The sequence below is a fragment of the Gadus chalcogrammus genome, chromosome 21, assembly GCF_026213295.1.
Source record: "Gadus chalcogrammus isolate NIFS_2021 chromosome 21, NIFS_Gcha_1.0, whole genome shotgun sequence".
NCBI classification, from domain to species: Eukaryota; Metazoa; Chordata; class Actinopteri; order Gadiformes; family Gadidae; genus Gadus; species Gadus chalcogrammus.
In genome coordinates, this window is record NC_079432.1 from 904672 (window position 1) to 920774 (window position 16103).

General features: G+C 49.9%; 1 protein-coding gene across 1 annotated transcript in view; it reads left to right on the forward strand.

Annotated features, from left to right (window-relative positions):
* Positions 1-14131, forward strand: part of LOC130374844 (adhesion G protein-coupled receptor F5-like) — a 35067-nt gene extending 20936 nt beyond the window's left edge. Inside the window, exons 20-32 of the mRNA XM_056581820.1 lie at positions 2176-2359; positions 2433-2491; positions 3139-3278; positions 7314-7529; positions 7633-7836; positions 8737-8889; positions 9500-9678; positions 10140-10304; positions 10543-11928; positions 12520-12561; positions 12750-12809; positions 13541-13607; positions 13903-14131. Of these exons, the coding sequence (XP_056437795.1) occupies positions 2176-2359; positions 2433-2491; positions 3139-3278; positions 7314-7529; positions 7633-7836; positions 8737-8889; positions 9500-9678; positions 10140-10304; positions 10543-11928; positions 12520-12561; positions 12750-12809; positions 13541-13607; positions 13903-13976 (2929 nt within the window). The 3' untranslated portion in view covers positions 13977-14131. The remainder of the gene's footprint in view (positions 1-2175; positions 2360-2432; positions 2492-3138; positions 3279-7313; positions 7530-7632; positions 7837-8736; positions 8890-9499; positions 9679-10139; positions 10305-10542; positions 11929-12519; positions 12562-12749; positions 12810-13540; positions 13608-13902) is intronic.
* The last annotated feature ends 1972 nt before the right edge of the window (positions 14132-16103 follow it).

A 16103-nucleotide genomic window follows, 5' to 3' on the forward strand; every position in this document is an offset into this window, starting at 1 on the left:
TCCGCCACCTCTCCTCCACCCTCCTCCACCACCTCTCCTCCACCCTCCTCCACCACCTCTCCTCCACCCACCTCCACCCCTTCTCCTCCACCCTCCTCCACCACCTCTCCTCCACCCACCTCCACCCCTTCTCCTCCAACCACCTCCACCCCCTCTCCTCCACCCACCTCCACCACCTCTCCTCCACCCACCTCCAACCCCTCTCCTCCACCCATCTCCTCCACCTCCGCCAGCTCTCCTCCACCCACCTCATTACCACCACCCACCACCACTCCTCCAGCAACCTCCACCACCTCTCCTTCAACCACATCCACCACTTCTCCTCCACCCTCCTCCACTCCAAACACCTCCACCACCTCTCCTCAACCGAAGTCCACCACCTCTTCTCCCGTCTTCACCCCCATTCCTCCAACCACCTCCACCCCCTCTCCTCCACCCACCTCCACCCCCTCTCCTTCCACGACCTCCACCCCTTCTCCTCCAACCACCTCCACCCCCTCTCCTCCACCCACCTCTACTCCTCCACCCACCACCCCCTCTTCTCCCGTCTTCACCCCCTCTCCTCCAACCAGCTCCACCCCCTCTCCTCCACCCACCTCCTCCACCTCCGCCACCGCTCCTCCTCCTGCCTCCACCACCTCCTCCACCTCCACCACCTCTCCTCCACCCAACTCCACCACCTCTCCTCCCCCCACCTTCACCCCCTCTCCTCCACCCACCTCCACCCCCTCTCCTCCACCCACCACCACCACCTCTCCTCCACCCACCTCCACCACCTCTTCTCCACCCATCTCCACCCCCTCTCCTCCCCCCACCTTCACCCCCTCTCCTCCACCCACCTCCACCCCCTCTCCTCCACCCACCACCACCACCTCTCCTCCACCCACCTCCACCACCTCTCCTCCACCCACCTCCACCACCTCTTCTCCACCCACCTCCACCCCCTCTCCTCCACCCACCTCCACCACCTCTCCTCAAACCACCTTCAACCCCTCTCCTCCACCCACCTCCACCACCTCTCCTCCACCCACCACCCCCTCTTCTCCCGTCTTCACCCCCTCTCCTCCACCCACCACCACCACCTCTCCTCCACCCACCTCCACCACCTCTCCTCCACCCACCTCCACCACCTCTCCTCCACCCACCTCCACCACCTCTCCTCAAACCACCTTCAACCCCTCTCCTCCACCCACCTTCACCCCCTCTCCTCCACCCACCTCCACCCCCTCTCCTCCACCCACCTCCACCCCCTCTCCTCCAGCCACCTCCACCACCTCTCCTCCAACCACCTCCTCCACCTCTCCTCCACCCACCTCCACCCCCTCTCCTCCACCCACCTCCACCACCTCTCCTCCAATCACCTCCACCCCCTCTCCTTCCACCACCTCCACCACCTCTCCTCCACCCACCTCCACTCCTCCACCCACCACCCCCTCTTCTCCCGTCTTCACCCCCATTCCTCCAACCACCTCCACCACCTCTCCTCCACCCACCTCCTCCACCATCTCTCCTCCTGCCTCCACCCCCTCTCCTCCACCCACCTCCACCACCTCTCCTCCAACCACCTCCACCCCCTCTCCTCCACCCACCACCACCACCTCTCCTCCACCCGCCTCCACCCCCTCTCCTCCACCCACCTCCAGCCCCTCTCCTCCTCCTGCCTCCACCACCTCTCCTCCACCCACCTCCACCACCTCTCCTCCACCCACCTCCACCACCACTCCTCCTCCCACCTCCACCCTCTCTCCTCCACCTACCTCCACCACCTCTCCTCCACCCACCTCCACCACCTCTCCTCCACCCACCTCCACCCCCTCTCCTCCAACCACCTCCACCACCTCTCCTCCACCCACCACCACCACCTCTCCTCCACCCACCTCCACCCCCTCTCCTCCACCCACCTCCACCACCTCTCCTCCACCCAACTCCACCCCCTCTCCTCCACCCACCACCACCACCTCTCCTCCACCAGGTAAGACTGAGAAGGTGGTTAACTCAAATCCAACCCGGTTGCACGACTACCTTTGTAGTGTGAGAATCTGGAGGAAACATTTCATTATTAATTACTAAAGTATCACAAGCTCAGATTCACACACGAGGCATTGGTTAAACGGTTGTCGTAGCAACAGAAAGATGTTGTAGATGAGCCAAAGTAGGTCAAAGATGATGATGGAGGACGGAGGATGTGATAGATGACACTCACTGCAATCATGTGAAGGATATGACGCGTGTTCTCTTGTGCCTTTCAGATGAGATCGAGGTGGTCATGTTAATGACCCTAGACCTGACCTTCACTCCAGAACTGAGTAATCCAACGAGCAGCCAGTTCATAGACCTGAGAGGAAGAGTACAGCCAGTGGTGGGTCTATGTTCGGCCACATTCTGTTCTGTAGACGTGACAGACCTGAACTCACAGTCTGCTTCTCTCACAGCTGGAGGCAAACTATCGATCGCTCACAGGATTCAGGTCGATTAATGTGCGAGGATTCAGGTACCATGTTATTATATGATGCATAACCATATCAATACCATTTTCATAGGTATTATAGTATATATATATATATATATATATATATATATATATATATATATATATATATATATATATATTAGTGCTGTCAACCAATTCAAATATTTAATCGCGATTGATCGCATTAATGTCATACTTAGCTAAAAAAAAAATTCTACGCTAAATATCCCTTGATTTCTTTGTACCATTAATTGTTCTCATTTTAATGCTCTTATCAACATGGTGAAGTGCATCGGCTTGCCTTCTGCAAATGTTTTTTTATTGATAACAACATTGGCATATACTGATCAAAACAGGACGATACAAAAAAACAGCCTATAGTGCAATTAAACTATGAACATACAAACATACTGCCTTGAACATAGCAGTCAGGCTGCTGCTTCTTTGTTTTTAAAATAAATAATAATAAAAAAAATAAAAAAAATGTGCATTAATCGCGCGATAAAAAAATTAACGCTGTTAAAATTGGTTTGCGTTAGCGCCGTTAATAACGCGTTTAACTGACAGCACTAATATAAATATATATATATATATTCAGATCGTAGATTACATCCTACATGATGGAGCTGGATGCTAACGGGATGCTAACGGACTGTTCTGTTTGCCAGCGCGGGAAGTGTCGTCGTCGACTTCACGATCAGGACGACCACGGTGGTTGATGAAGAGTTGACGGCCGCCAACGACAACCTGGAGCAGAGCTTTGAGCCCATCGCCGCGGTGCTGGGCTTAACCACCGAACCCTTCATCAGTCAGTCAAAGAGAGGATGGAGACTCATGATACTGATACTCATATGATACTGACACTCAAATGATGCTGATACTCATATTATAGATACTTATACTCATATGATGCTTCTTCTTCTTTTCACTGAAGCGTTTATATGACAGTTTCCCATTTCATTACACAGTCCTTTGCATTGTTGTTGAAAACTGCAAGGTCTTTTGGGCTGCAGGGGTTGGGTAGTAGAGTGCAGACAAGGCAGTGCTCCATTGTGTGGTCTGCTTCTCCACATTCACAGGTGGTTGGGCCTGTCTTGTAGCCCCATCTGACCAGAGCATCTTTGCTTTGGATCGTCCTGTTCTTGTTCTGAGGCGGTTTAGTGTTTTCCATTGGGTCCATGATGCTTCTGCACCAGGGGGTAGTTTTTCAGTGGGGGGTATTCCCATGCCAGTTGGAGGTGGGTCATTCTCAAGTTTTTCCATCCAGAGTTGGATTCTGGTTTCTTCCCGAGACTTTGTTAGGGGCTGGACATGGCTGAGAAAGCTTCTTCTTGACTTTAGCCATTGGGCCGGAGGGTGACATCCATGGAGGAGATGGCGTTCATCGATTGCAGATTTTGTTTTCTCGACTCGGCTGGTAACTTTCCGTCTAATATCAGAAGGGGCAATGCCAGCAAGGAGGTGGAGGTTGCTTGTGTTGGTGGGTTTCAAGCAGCCAGTGATCAGACGGCAGGTGTTGTTCAATGCTGAGTCAAGTTTCTTGGCATGGGTTGACCTCTCCCAAACAGGACATGCATATTCCGCAGAGGAATAGCACAGGGCCAAGGCAGTAGATTTTAATGTGTGTGCTGTGGCTCCCCATTTGGAGTTGGTCAGTTTCCGTAGGATGTTGTTTCGGGAACCGACTTTGGATTTTGTGTTTTTGATGTGTTCCTTAAGGGTGAGGGTACGATCCAGGGTTACTCCAAGGTAGACGGGGTTGGTACAGTGCTCAAGTGGTGTTCCAGACCATTTGATGTTAAGTGGTCGGTTGGCTTCACGGTTCCTAAGATGGAAGGAGCAGACTTGGGTCTTTTCAGGGTTGGCATGTAGGTGGTTGTGCTCGTAATAGAGGAGTAGCTGATCTAGGGCTGTGATGAGGTTTGCTTCTACTGCTTCAAACGAGTTCTCTTGAGATGTTACACAGAGATCGTCGGCATAGATGAAACGCTCGGTATCCTGGTCCATTGGCTGGTCGTTGGTGTAGATGTTATATAGGAGTGGGGCCAGCACGCTACCTTGAGGTAGGCCATTTCGTTGTTGTCGCCAGCGACTCTGCTTGTTATTCAGGACAACAAAGAAGCGCCTGTCTTTCAGGAGGGCTCCGATGAGGTCTGTGAGTGCCAGGTCTTTTGTCAGCTCCAAGATCTTTTTAAGGAGGAGGCGATGGTTCACAGTGTCATATGCGGCAGACAGATCAACAAAGACAGCTCCTGTTACCAGTCCTTTCTGGAATCCATCCTCAATGTGTTGAGTGAGCTTCAGGAATTGGCTTGTTGTAGATTTGCCAGGTCGGAATCCGGCTTGTTGAGGGATGATGGCTGGTTCAGCAACAGGGGCAAGCCTGTTGAGAATCAAGCGTTCAAACAGCTTGTAGAGGTGGCATAGCAGAGAGATTGGGCGGAAGCTATTTGCATGCGCTGGATCTTTGACCGGTTTGAGAAGGGCAATAATCCTGGTTTTCCTCCAGATCTTTGGGATGGTTTTTGTCAGCATGCATCTATTCATCAGCTGGAGAATCCATTTCCTCATCAGAGGTCCAAAATATTTTATCTCTTCCGTGAAAATGTTGTCCAGTCCGATGGCTTTACCGTTTTTTAAGGTGTTGATGCTGGTATTGAGCTCTTCAGGGGAGAACGGCTTAGTCAGTCCCATAGTTTGGGAGTGCTTTACTCGGTCTACCTTTGGTCTGGGCTGTTTGGTGGTGGGTTTCCCATTGAGCAGCAGCTGGTGCGCAACTTGGTTGGCCGTGGTAGTATACTGTTGCTGGGTTGGGGTTGATGGGTCGTTGCTGATTTTTCGGATGAGGCTCCATGCCTTTTTGCTGTTCTTTGACATATCAGTTGTCTCCAGCAGGTTTTTCCACTTCAGCTGGCGGCATTCTGAAATAGAGGTCATGAGTCTCTCACCTACTTCGGTGGTAGTTTCAGCAAAGGGGTCCGATTCATAGAGCTGTTGGTATTGCTCATAAAGTTCGGTACTTGTGGCGTCCAGGCCTGGGATGTATTGAGTGCGGCAGCCTCTTGGGATGTTCTTGCGGGCTGCTTCATTCACAAGCTTGGTGAACTTGTCATAGTTCCTGGGGTCTGCTGGGAGGTGGGCAATCTTCCTTGCGAGATCTTCTTGGAAGCCAGGCCATTTTGCTTTTCCAAAGTTGAATCTTCTTCGGAATGGAACTGTGGCTGGGGTTATTGCAGCGTTGACTGTGATGCAGATGGGACGGTGTTGGGTCCTTGGCAGTGGCTCCAAGACTAGCTTTTTGCTTAATCCAGCGATCTTGTGGCTGACAAACGCAATATCAGGGTTGTAGCCTGCTCTCCATCGTCCGCTGTTGAAGGACTTTGGTTGTTTTGCGTCGTGGATCAGATTAAGCTGGCAGTTTTCGGCCCACATTTCCACTGCATCTCCATCTTCGTTGTTGTTGGTGTATCCCCATTGCGTGCTGTGGCTGTTGAAATCTCCTATCACAATCTGCGGTTTTCCAGATGGTGGTATTTCAGGCATCTCCATGGGTATGGGTGGTGGTTTGTAGACTGAGGTGACGGTGACTCCTCTCAGCTCAGTGGTTAGGACTTCAATGTTGTTTTCATCGCTCCTTGTTGTTGATTCGACGATTGTGCCATTTTTTGCTAGCATGATGCTGCCATATTTTTCATGTGGTCTTTCTATGAGGGCGGTCATACCTTCCACTCGAGGGCGAGGATTTTTAGGTCCGCGGTGGGTTTCCTGTAGGCAGAGAATATCGCACTGGTATTCTTTGCAGAGTTTTGCAACAAGTTCTTCTTTAGTTGCAGACAGTCCTTCAACATTCAGAGATATGATGGTCAGCGCTGGCCTTGGAGGCTGGCATTGGCCTCTCTTCCTGCTCCGGACTGGAGGGCTCCTGTCATTTGTTGAGCTTCTGGACATCATTGTCTTTCACTCGGCTTCAGTGTGTTCGGTAGAATTCGCAGGTTTATTAAGACCTGACAGGGATCGCGAACGTGAACGCTTCTACCATGATCCCCCATATGATGCTGATACTCATATTATAGATACTTATACTGATATTATAGATACTTACTCATATTATAGATACTTATACTCATATGATACTGATACTCATATTATAGATACTGATACTCATATTATAGGTACTTATACTCTTATTATAGATACTTATACTCATATGATACTGATCCTCATATTATAGCTACTTATACTCATATGATACTGATACTCATATTATAGATACTTATACTCATATGATACTGATACTCATATTATAGATACTTATACTCATATGATACTGATCCTCAAATTATAGATACTTACTCATATTATAGATACTGAAACTCTTATTATAGATACTGATCCTCATATTATAGATACTTATACTCATATGATACTGAAACTCTTATTATAGATACTCATACTCCTATTATAGATACTTATACTCGTATGATAGATACTTAAAGTATAAGTATCTATCAGATGAGTTTAAGTATCATATGAGGATAATACAGATGAGATACGTAAACTCACTCATGATACTTATACTCATATGATAGATACTTATACTCATGATAGATACTTATACTCATATGATAGATACTTATACTCATATGATAGATACTTATACTCATATGATAGATACTTATACTCTTATGATAGATACTTATACTCTTATGATAGATACTTATACTCGTATGATAGATACTTGTACTCGTATGATAGATACTTATACTCGTATGATAGATGCCCCTGCACATAATCCTGTGATATTGATGTTTGTGAACGTCTCCACTCTGCCCTCCCCTGACAGGCCCTGACCCCATCACCTTCCCCAGCCCGGTGTACACGGGCCAGGCCCGGACACTGACCTGTGGACCCCCGCCTCCCCAGGCGGGCATCAGGGTGGTGACCGGCGTCTCCTGGACTCTGGGCACCAATCCCGTCCAGAACCGAGGCCGCTTCCAGATAACCAGTAGCGCCACAGGCTCCATGCTGACCATCAGCAACCTGGTCCCCTCGGACAGGGGTGAGTCCCCGGGCCCCCAGCACTCACCTCCACGCCGTCAGCATCGCCCATGTGTTGAGTGGTCATGTCCGCCTCTGTGCCTCTTGTCATCGGTTTGTCTCAGGTGCATTCACCTGCACGCTGGTGAGCGGAGCTCTGAGGTTCATCCAGCGTGGGCGCTTCACCACGGCGACCCTCCTGGCAGCTCCCGTCCTCCTGGTCAAGAGAGAGAGCAACGCCGCCTGTAGGGGCGGCGTCGTTACAGATACGCCGCGGAGATGCTGTGTCCAGCCGCCCTACAGGGCCCAGTGGGTCGGTGTGACACCAGGTAAGCACCACCCTACAGTCACAGCTCCAAGGACATCCCAGTTAATGTGGTGAGTGCTGCAAGCAGCGCTCAACTCTTGTTGTTCTTAGTCTTTCTTTTTTCTTTCTTTCTTATGCTCTACAAACTTTGGGGCCTTACTCCTTCCAAAAAAATGGAGAGACTACTGTAACGGGTTCAGACGAGTCAGGACACAGTTCTTGGTGAAAATGAAGTGAACTCCGGTTTATTTCCCGTTCGTGGCAAATAAACACAATGTACATGAACACATGGACAACGACGAATGTTCGTTCAGTCCGTCCCGTGGTCTAGCGACGCTCTCTCTGGCTCGCAGAGAGCGTCTTCCTTCTCTCTCTCCCAACCCTCACTGAAAGACAAGCAGGCACATAAATACCCACTTCCTGATTGGGTCTGATTGCAGACACCTGTCCGCAATCAGACCCCATCACCCCAGCAGACCCGGTGCTCCATACTCCCCCTGCAGGCCAGACGCCCCCCACCTCCACAGCTACCTTTCCACTTTTAAAATGTTCAGATTAGGTTGCAATACACGCTACTATTCAAATGTTTTAAATATTTCTAACTCTTAGATACTCTTAGAAGATATTCTACTTTTTAAATATTATTTTTTATAATGGAAATCAGCCTTTAACCTTCATACAAACATTTTGAACTCTTTACGTCTTAAACTATGTGGTTTTAGAAAAATATTTTCTCAGGCTCACTTTGAACTACAGCACTCACAACACATTCTCTGTAGGAAATGTATTTTTTAGTACAGTCCTACCATCAGGTAACGTCCTAGCTTCAGAAAAAGCCTTTATGTACGTCAAGTTTTGTATCATAAAAAGAAAAAAAATAGGAATACACAGGATGTGAATGTTCCCGCCCTTTGTCCACCAGGAACAGTGCAGGAGAGCGTGGAGCAGGGAAACAACTGTGTGCAATATGACTACAGGTTCGACTGCACTCCCACCACGGTTACCACCATCTGCCGCGTCATAGGCATCCCCGGCTTCCAGGCCAGCAGCCGGCTCAACATCATCAGAGCAGCAGGTCAGAGGGGTCGAGAGGCCTAGAGAGACTAAGTCTAGAATAGTAACACTCGTGTTGAAAGCTGCTGCAGGTTACATTTGTAAAGAGGGAAGTGATTGCATTCCCTCACCGGTGGTGGTGGAGCCATGATGACGTTGTGGGCACCGATGTGGTGGACCGCAAACTCATCAGGGATGCCCTCAATCCACGAAATGAGCGCATTTCATTTGACAGAAATGAATAAATCATAGCTCTTCAAGTTATAGCTCTTAGTATTATAAATATCATAATAGTAAGTATCCTGCCTGCATCACGTCTCAAAGAAACACTAGTGTTACTATCGCCACATGTATAGTTCTATAGTTATAGCTCTACAACCAGTCGAGGGATGCTTCTTGGGCGGTATGAAACTCAGAAGGTAGAGCGAGTCGGCTGGTAACCTGAAGGTTGCTAGTTCGATCCCCGGCTCCTCCTAGCCTAGTGTCAAGGTGTCCCTGAGCGAGACGCCTCACCCTAACTGCTCCCGACGAGCTGTAAAGCGCTTTGAGTGGCCACTGGTTAGGAAAGCGCTGTATAAATGCAGCCCATAAAAATGCGGTCCACTCTCCTCGTGTTTGTTTGTCGTGTGTAGCAGTCATCTGCAACAACACGCTGTACGGCGAGGGCGAGCTGGGGGACGAGTCCCGTCCCGAGTGTGATATCGGTTTGGAGGGGGAGCGCCTCGCTGTGTGCCAGGCCAGCAGGGTGTGGCTGACCCAGATCAACACCTGCATCCTCACCAGGATCAACAACCTCCTGACCCAGTCCGAGGTACACACAATGGATGGATCATATACAAGCTGGTTGGCGTCGGCCCGAGGTTTCACTCAGGGCCTTTAGCAGACGCTTTTATCCAAAACCACTTACAATAAGTACCGTACATTTGTCAGAAGAAAGACAAACATTATATTGCTGTAGGACTCGGTACAGTAAGGAAGTTAATAGAAACCAAGCACTAACAATCGTTAGGTTAACCAATTCCCCGTATACAACAGAGATAGCTAGGATAAGATGCTACACAATTTTCCCTACTATTAGTAAAATTAAATACTATTTTTAAGTTCAAGGATGTACAACATACATTAATTGCGTACATTAAGTGCCAGGTTGTACACCATATAATAAGTGTGCAAGAGAGGGGTAAGGGGGTAAGATTATCCAGTGTACAATATATATAACACAATATGCTTCATGTTAATAAGTTATAGATATTTCCTTTTTCTTCTTTTCAGAGTTTGAATCAGAATAGTGTTCCAACGTTCGTGGCAGAACTCAGCGGCTTGGTCAGCGACAATCAAACCCAAATAACGAATTCCCCGGTCAGCATTTCAGCCATCGTTGACATCCTGATCAACGTGGGCAACGTGAGCACGATCATCGAGGAGGAAACCATGCAGGTGGGTGGGGTCCCCCCCCACAGTGACACACTGACACGCTGAGACAGTGACACACTGACACAGTGACACACTGACACGCTGAGACAGTGACACACTGACACACTGACACAGTGACACACTGAGACATTGACACACTGACACACTCACACACTGACACACTCACACATTGACACACTGACACGCCCTCCGGGTGCACACAGGAGGAACCATGTGCTCAACCCACGTCCTCTCTTTGCAGAGCATCCTTAACACAGTGGATGTGATCGTTGGCGACGTCACCGTCGAATCGTGGACTGTTCTGAACAACAACCGATCCCTCAACACCAGCTCCTTGTTCCTGGGCTCCATGGAGACCATCACCCAGTTCCTGAGCGGGGACGACTTCTCCGTCACCACGCCCAGCATCCTGCTGAACAGAACCCGGTTAAGCGACTCCTTCATGGCCGACATCAACTCCAGCCTGGTCATCAATCTCCAGAACACCAACCTCACCGACACCTTCATCACTACCATCACCTTCTCCACCCTGAGCAACGTCCTGCCCCCCCGCACCAACGCCAGCCAGGACGCCAACGCCACCGGGCCGGAGATCCTGATCAACGCGGCGGTGGTGCTGATCCAGCTGAACGGGTCCAGGGCGCTGCGGCCCAACCTGACGCTGTCCTACCGCAAGCGGAACACCTCGCTCACCGAGGACCCGCAGTGTGTCTTCTGGAACTTCCAGCTGCTCGACTTTCAGGGCGGCTGGGACAACGAGGGTTGCACCTTCGTCTCAGACGTGGACGACGTGGTGAGATGCAACTGCAACCACCTGACCTCCTTCTCCATACTCATGTCCACGGGCCTCCCGCCAGGAGCCGCGGAGGCCCTGGACATCATCACCTACATCGGCGTGGCCATCTCCATCGTGAGCCTGGTCATCTGTCTGATCATCGAGGCGCTCACCTGGAAGGCCATGACCAGGAACACCACCTCCTACCTGCGCCACGTGTCGCTGGTCAACATCGCCGTGTCCCTGCTCATCGCCGACATCTGGTTCATCATCGGCGCCGCCATCACCTCGGAGACGGACCCGACGGAGATGGTGCCCCTGGCGGCCTGCAGCGCGGCCACCTTCTTCATCCACCTCTTCTACCTGGCGCTCTTCTTCTGGATGCTGGTGTCGGCGCTGCTGCTCTTCTACCGGACGGTCATGGTCTTCTCCCACATGTCCAAGGCCACCATGCTGGCCATCGGCTTCTCGCTGGGCTACGGTGCGCCCCTGGTCATCGCCGTGGTGACGGTGGCGGCCACGGCGCCGCAGGTTCCCCAGGGGTACATCCGGGAATATAACGGCTGCTGGCTGAGGTGGGAAGACACCTTCGCCCTGCTGGCCTTCATCATCCCCGCCGGAGTCATCGTCTTCATCAACTTTGTCATCCTGATCGTGGTGCTGACGAAGATGCTGCGCCGCGGCGTTGAGAGCAGCCACTCCGAGGAGAAGAACACGCTGCTGGTCATCTTAAGAAGCGTGGCCATCTTGTTCCCCACCTTCGGGCTCACCTGGGCTCTCGGTGCTGGGTTGATGGTGGCTCCGAGGAATTTGGGGCTTCATGTCACCTTTGCGCTATTCAACTCCTTACAGGTATGTGGACGTCATATCGTACATTTACATTCAGGGTAGACGCTTTTATCCAAAGCCACTTACAGAAGAAAGAGAAACAATTTATCGCTGTGGGTACAGAAAGGAAGTTCATAGAACCAAGTGCCAAGCGCTAACAATCACTAGGTTAACCCATTCCCTGTATACAGCAAAGATAGCTAGGATAAGATGCTACACAATGCTACACAATCATACAAATGTGTTTCGTACTCGGGTCCTGTCACTTTGGGAATCAACAGTTTCAGGTCTCTCATCGTGTCTTTAAGAATATGTATGAGTGTGGACTGGGCCTTAGAATAATCGTGCGCTTATTTTTAAGATATTCTACTTTCAAATATTATTTTTTGCTTAGTATATTTTCCGTTGGTCTTCCGCTGACGCTAGAGCGTGATGACGTCACGCGCTCCAGCTCGGGTTCGAAGGTTCAGAAAGCGATAGGTCCACTAGCAGTGCTGAACCACAGGGGGGCGCTGGGCCCCAGGCTAGAGTTGAGATGTTGTGTTTTATTATTATTATTATTAAATGTTGATATGCGAGGATAAAGAGTGCTCCTCATCTATGATTTCTTTTCAGGGGTTCTTCATTCTTGTGTTCGGGACTCTCATGGACCCCAAGGTATGCTATCTTTGGGCAAAATGGAACAAATTGTTTACTTTCACATTTCTGAATATCTGAAAGACTACTATGTATTGATGACCCCTGTAATAAATCAAGTATTTCCTTACAGAATGGAGTGTATACAGTCGTGGTTTTAACGTTAAAATACAAAATAAGGATTTGTGACCCGCTTGTTGCTCCTTCAGGTCCGAGCTGCTCTGTCCAGAACCATCCCAGCCCTCAACTCCTCCTCCAACCAGACCCGGGTTCGTAATCACCTCCATCTACCTCCATCATCTACCTCCATCTACCTCCACCTGTTCTCCATCTACCTCCATCTGTTCTCCATCTACCTACCTCCACCTGTTCTCCATCTACCTCCACCTGTTCTCCATCTACCTCCACCTGTTCTCCATCTACCTCCACCTGTTCTCCATCTACCTCCACCTGTTCTCCATCTACCTCCATCTACCTCCACCTGTTCTCCATCTACCTCCATCTACCTCCATCATCTACCTCCATCTACCTCCATCATCTACCTCCATCTACCTCCACCTGTTCTCCATCTACCTCCACCTGTTCTCCATCTACCTCCACCTGTTCTCCATCTACCTCCACCTGTTCTCCATCTACCTCCATCTACCTCCACCTGTTCTCCATCTACCTCCACCTGTTCTCCATCTACCTCCACCTGTTCTCCATCTACCTCCACCTGTTCTCCATCTACCTCCACCTGTTAACCACACCAGACCCTTACCTTAACCACACCAGACCCTTAATTTAACTACCCCAAACCCTTACCTTAACCACACCAGACCCTTACCTTAACCACACCAGAACCTTACCTTAACCACACCAGAACCTTACCTTAACCACACCAGAACCTTACCTTAACCACACCAGACCCTTACCTTAACCACACCAGACCCTTAATTTAACCACACCAGACCCTTACCTTAACCACACCAGACCCTTAACTTAACCATGTGTTCTCCAGACTACCAGTGGAGGAGGATCGTCGACTGGCAGATGGGCGCTCCTCAACAGGATACGAGGACGACGCGGTGAGGCAGACAGGCAGACAGACAGAGGGACGGACAGAGAGACAGACAGACAGACAGACATACAGACGGACAGACGGACGGACAGACGGACAGACAGAGTGACGGACAGACAGACAGAGTGACGGACAGACAGACAGACAGACAGAAAGAGGGATAGACAGACAGAGTGACAGACGAAGAGACGGATAGACAAAGGGACCGAGCGACAGACAGATAGACAGACCGAGGGACACAGACAGACAGACGATATCAGCGCTCACCTTGACACGCAGCATGTTTTTCTCTCCGCTTCCAGATGTGTACCACGTGACGGGCGCGGCTAACACCAGCAGCTCCAACACCGCATCGGAATCCTACCTCAACATTTGATTTTGAACGTTTGTTATTCAATCTTAACGCTGTGACGTAACACAGAGCACTTTTCATGTCTTGCAGGGAATATTAAACATAGGGATTGTTGCTTTCACCGAGTTCTGTTTTACCTTTATTTGTTTTGTGTGTATTTGAACTCTCAATAAAACTTGTACATGTTATGTTTTACAATGTATGGATTATGTAGTGCATTTTTGTCATTGTCTTCACAATTTAAATGAGTGAACAAAATATGTGACTTCAGTAAGTACGAATTAGGATACATAGCTTAGCTGTAATACAGAAGCAGAGACAGACAAAAGGTAAATATGTTTTTAATGCTACTTTGGAAAACCTCATTGGAAATTTGGAAACTAAAATCTAAATAATTAGTTGCATTGTAGGCATTAATGCCCACATATATATATATAGTAATTCCGTTTCACCCCTGGCATCCAAGAACGTTTCAGAAGATGTGAAATATTACCTGATAATTAATCAATTCTCTCACCCTCCCTCTCCCCCTCCTTCCCTCCGTCCCTCCCTCCCTCTCCGTCTCTCCCCCTCCCTCTCTCCCCCTCCTTCCCTCCGTCCCTCCCCCTCCCTCTCTCTCTGTCCCTCCCTCTCTCCCTCCGTCCCCCCCTCCCCCTCTCTCTGTCCCTCCCCCTCTCCCTCCGTCCCTCCCTCCCCCTCCCCCTCCCTCTCTCCCTCCCCCTCCCTCCCTCTCCGCCTCTCCCCCTCCCTCTCTTTCCCCCTCCCTCCCTCTCCGTCTCTCCCCCTCCCTCCCTCCCTCTCCCCCTCTCCCCCTCTCCGTCTCTCCCCCTCCCTCCCTCTCGTTCTCCACTGTTTCTCTTCCATTACATTTTGGACAGACCCCTGTTTCATGTTTGCCTATGATGTTCATACTGTGGTTAAGACATGTGTGCCCTATGTGTAGTGTTGTGATGATAACCTCACATCTTCCGTGGGGTATTCCACAAAGCCGGTTTTATCACATGAACGGGTACGTTTGGAACATAACCCGGTTTTGAGTATTTGAACCCGCGTTCACCACAGATTTCATGTGTTCACATTGGCATGCCCTTTTGATGAGAGGCGATATCGGAGTGCAAATTATTCGTGCAATCCACCGGGGATTGCGTGTGTCTTTTGCGTGTGTCTCACGCCATTCGGCGTGAGACCCACGCAATTCAACCCATGCACAAGCTCTCACGCCACACTTACGTATTTCTCACTCAGAGACATGACCAGGATAGCACCCACCAACTTGTGCCGCTATTTAACCGTGGAACAGGTAGGAATCAAATGGGTTCCCCGTACGTAGGGTGACCAGACGTCCTCTTTTGCCCAGACATGCCCTCTTTTTGAGACACTTTTAAAAAAAAATGTGTCCGGGCAGAATTTCAAAATAGACCGGGATTTTTTTAAAGCCTCAAACATGTTCACATTGAATTGCGTTGCGTTTCTCTGGGTCGGTCACAAACTAGTTATGCTACGCCCTCCCCCTACTCAACTCCCGTCGCTTTGCATTGGTGGAAGTGAGTAGGGGGAGTGGTTAAGTAGAGCCTTCGGATTGGACGGTTTGACTTTAGAGTTTCCGTCATGTTTTGTATTTATTTTTTTACCTTTATTTTTTTATCGGGACATGCTTACTATCATACATTAGTCACCATGTCTGTTGACACATTTGTATGCATTCACATATTAATATACCCCCCGCCGCCGCCGACATAATCTCATTCTGAACTCAGTTCAAAACTTGAGAGCCCTGTATTTGCGTAGCCCTCTGTTTTTTGCAAATGGTATTATTCTCTATAATGTTGGAGATGCTGAGCGCATCTCAGTCCTTTCAGATGACCCATCCATGTCCGCAGGGCCGGCGCTCGGCATAGGCGAGCTAGGCGACCGCCTAGGGCGACAAATGCGTTGGGGGCGCCCTCTGGTGGTGCCCTTAATTAGTCAATTAAAATATACGACGCGAACGGAGAAGGGAGGGGGCGCGGGAGCAATCGCCAGGGCGGCCCGAAACCGAAACGGCCAGCACCGGCTCTGCATGTCCGGACCAAGACTTTCATCGGCCTCGTATCATTCAAAGAGAAATATTGGCTGAGTATGCCGAGAGGCGCTTACAACAGAAAGTGTAAA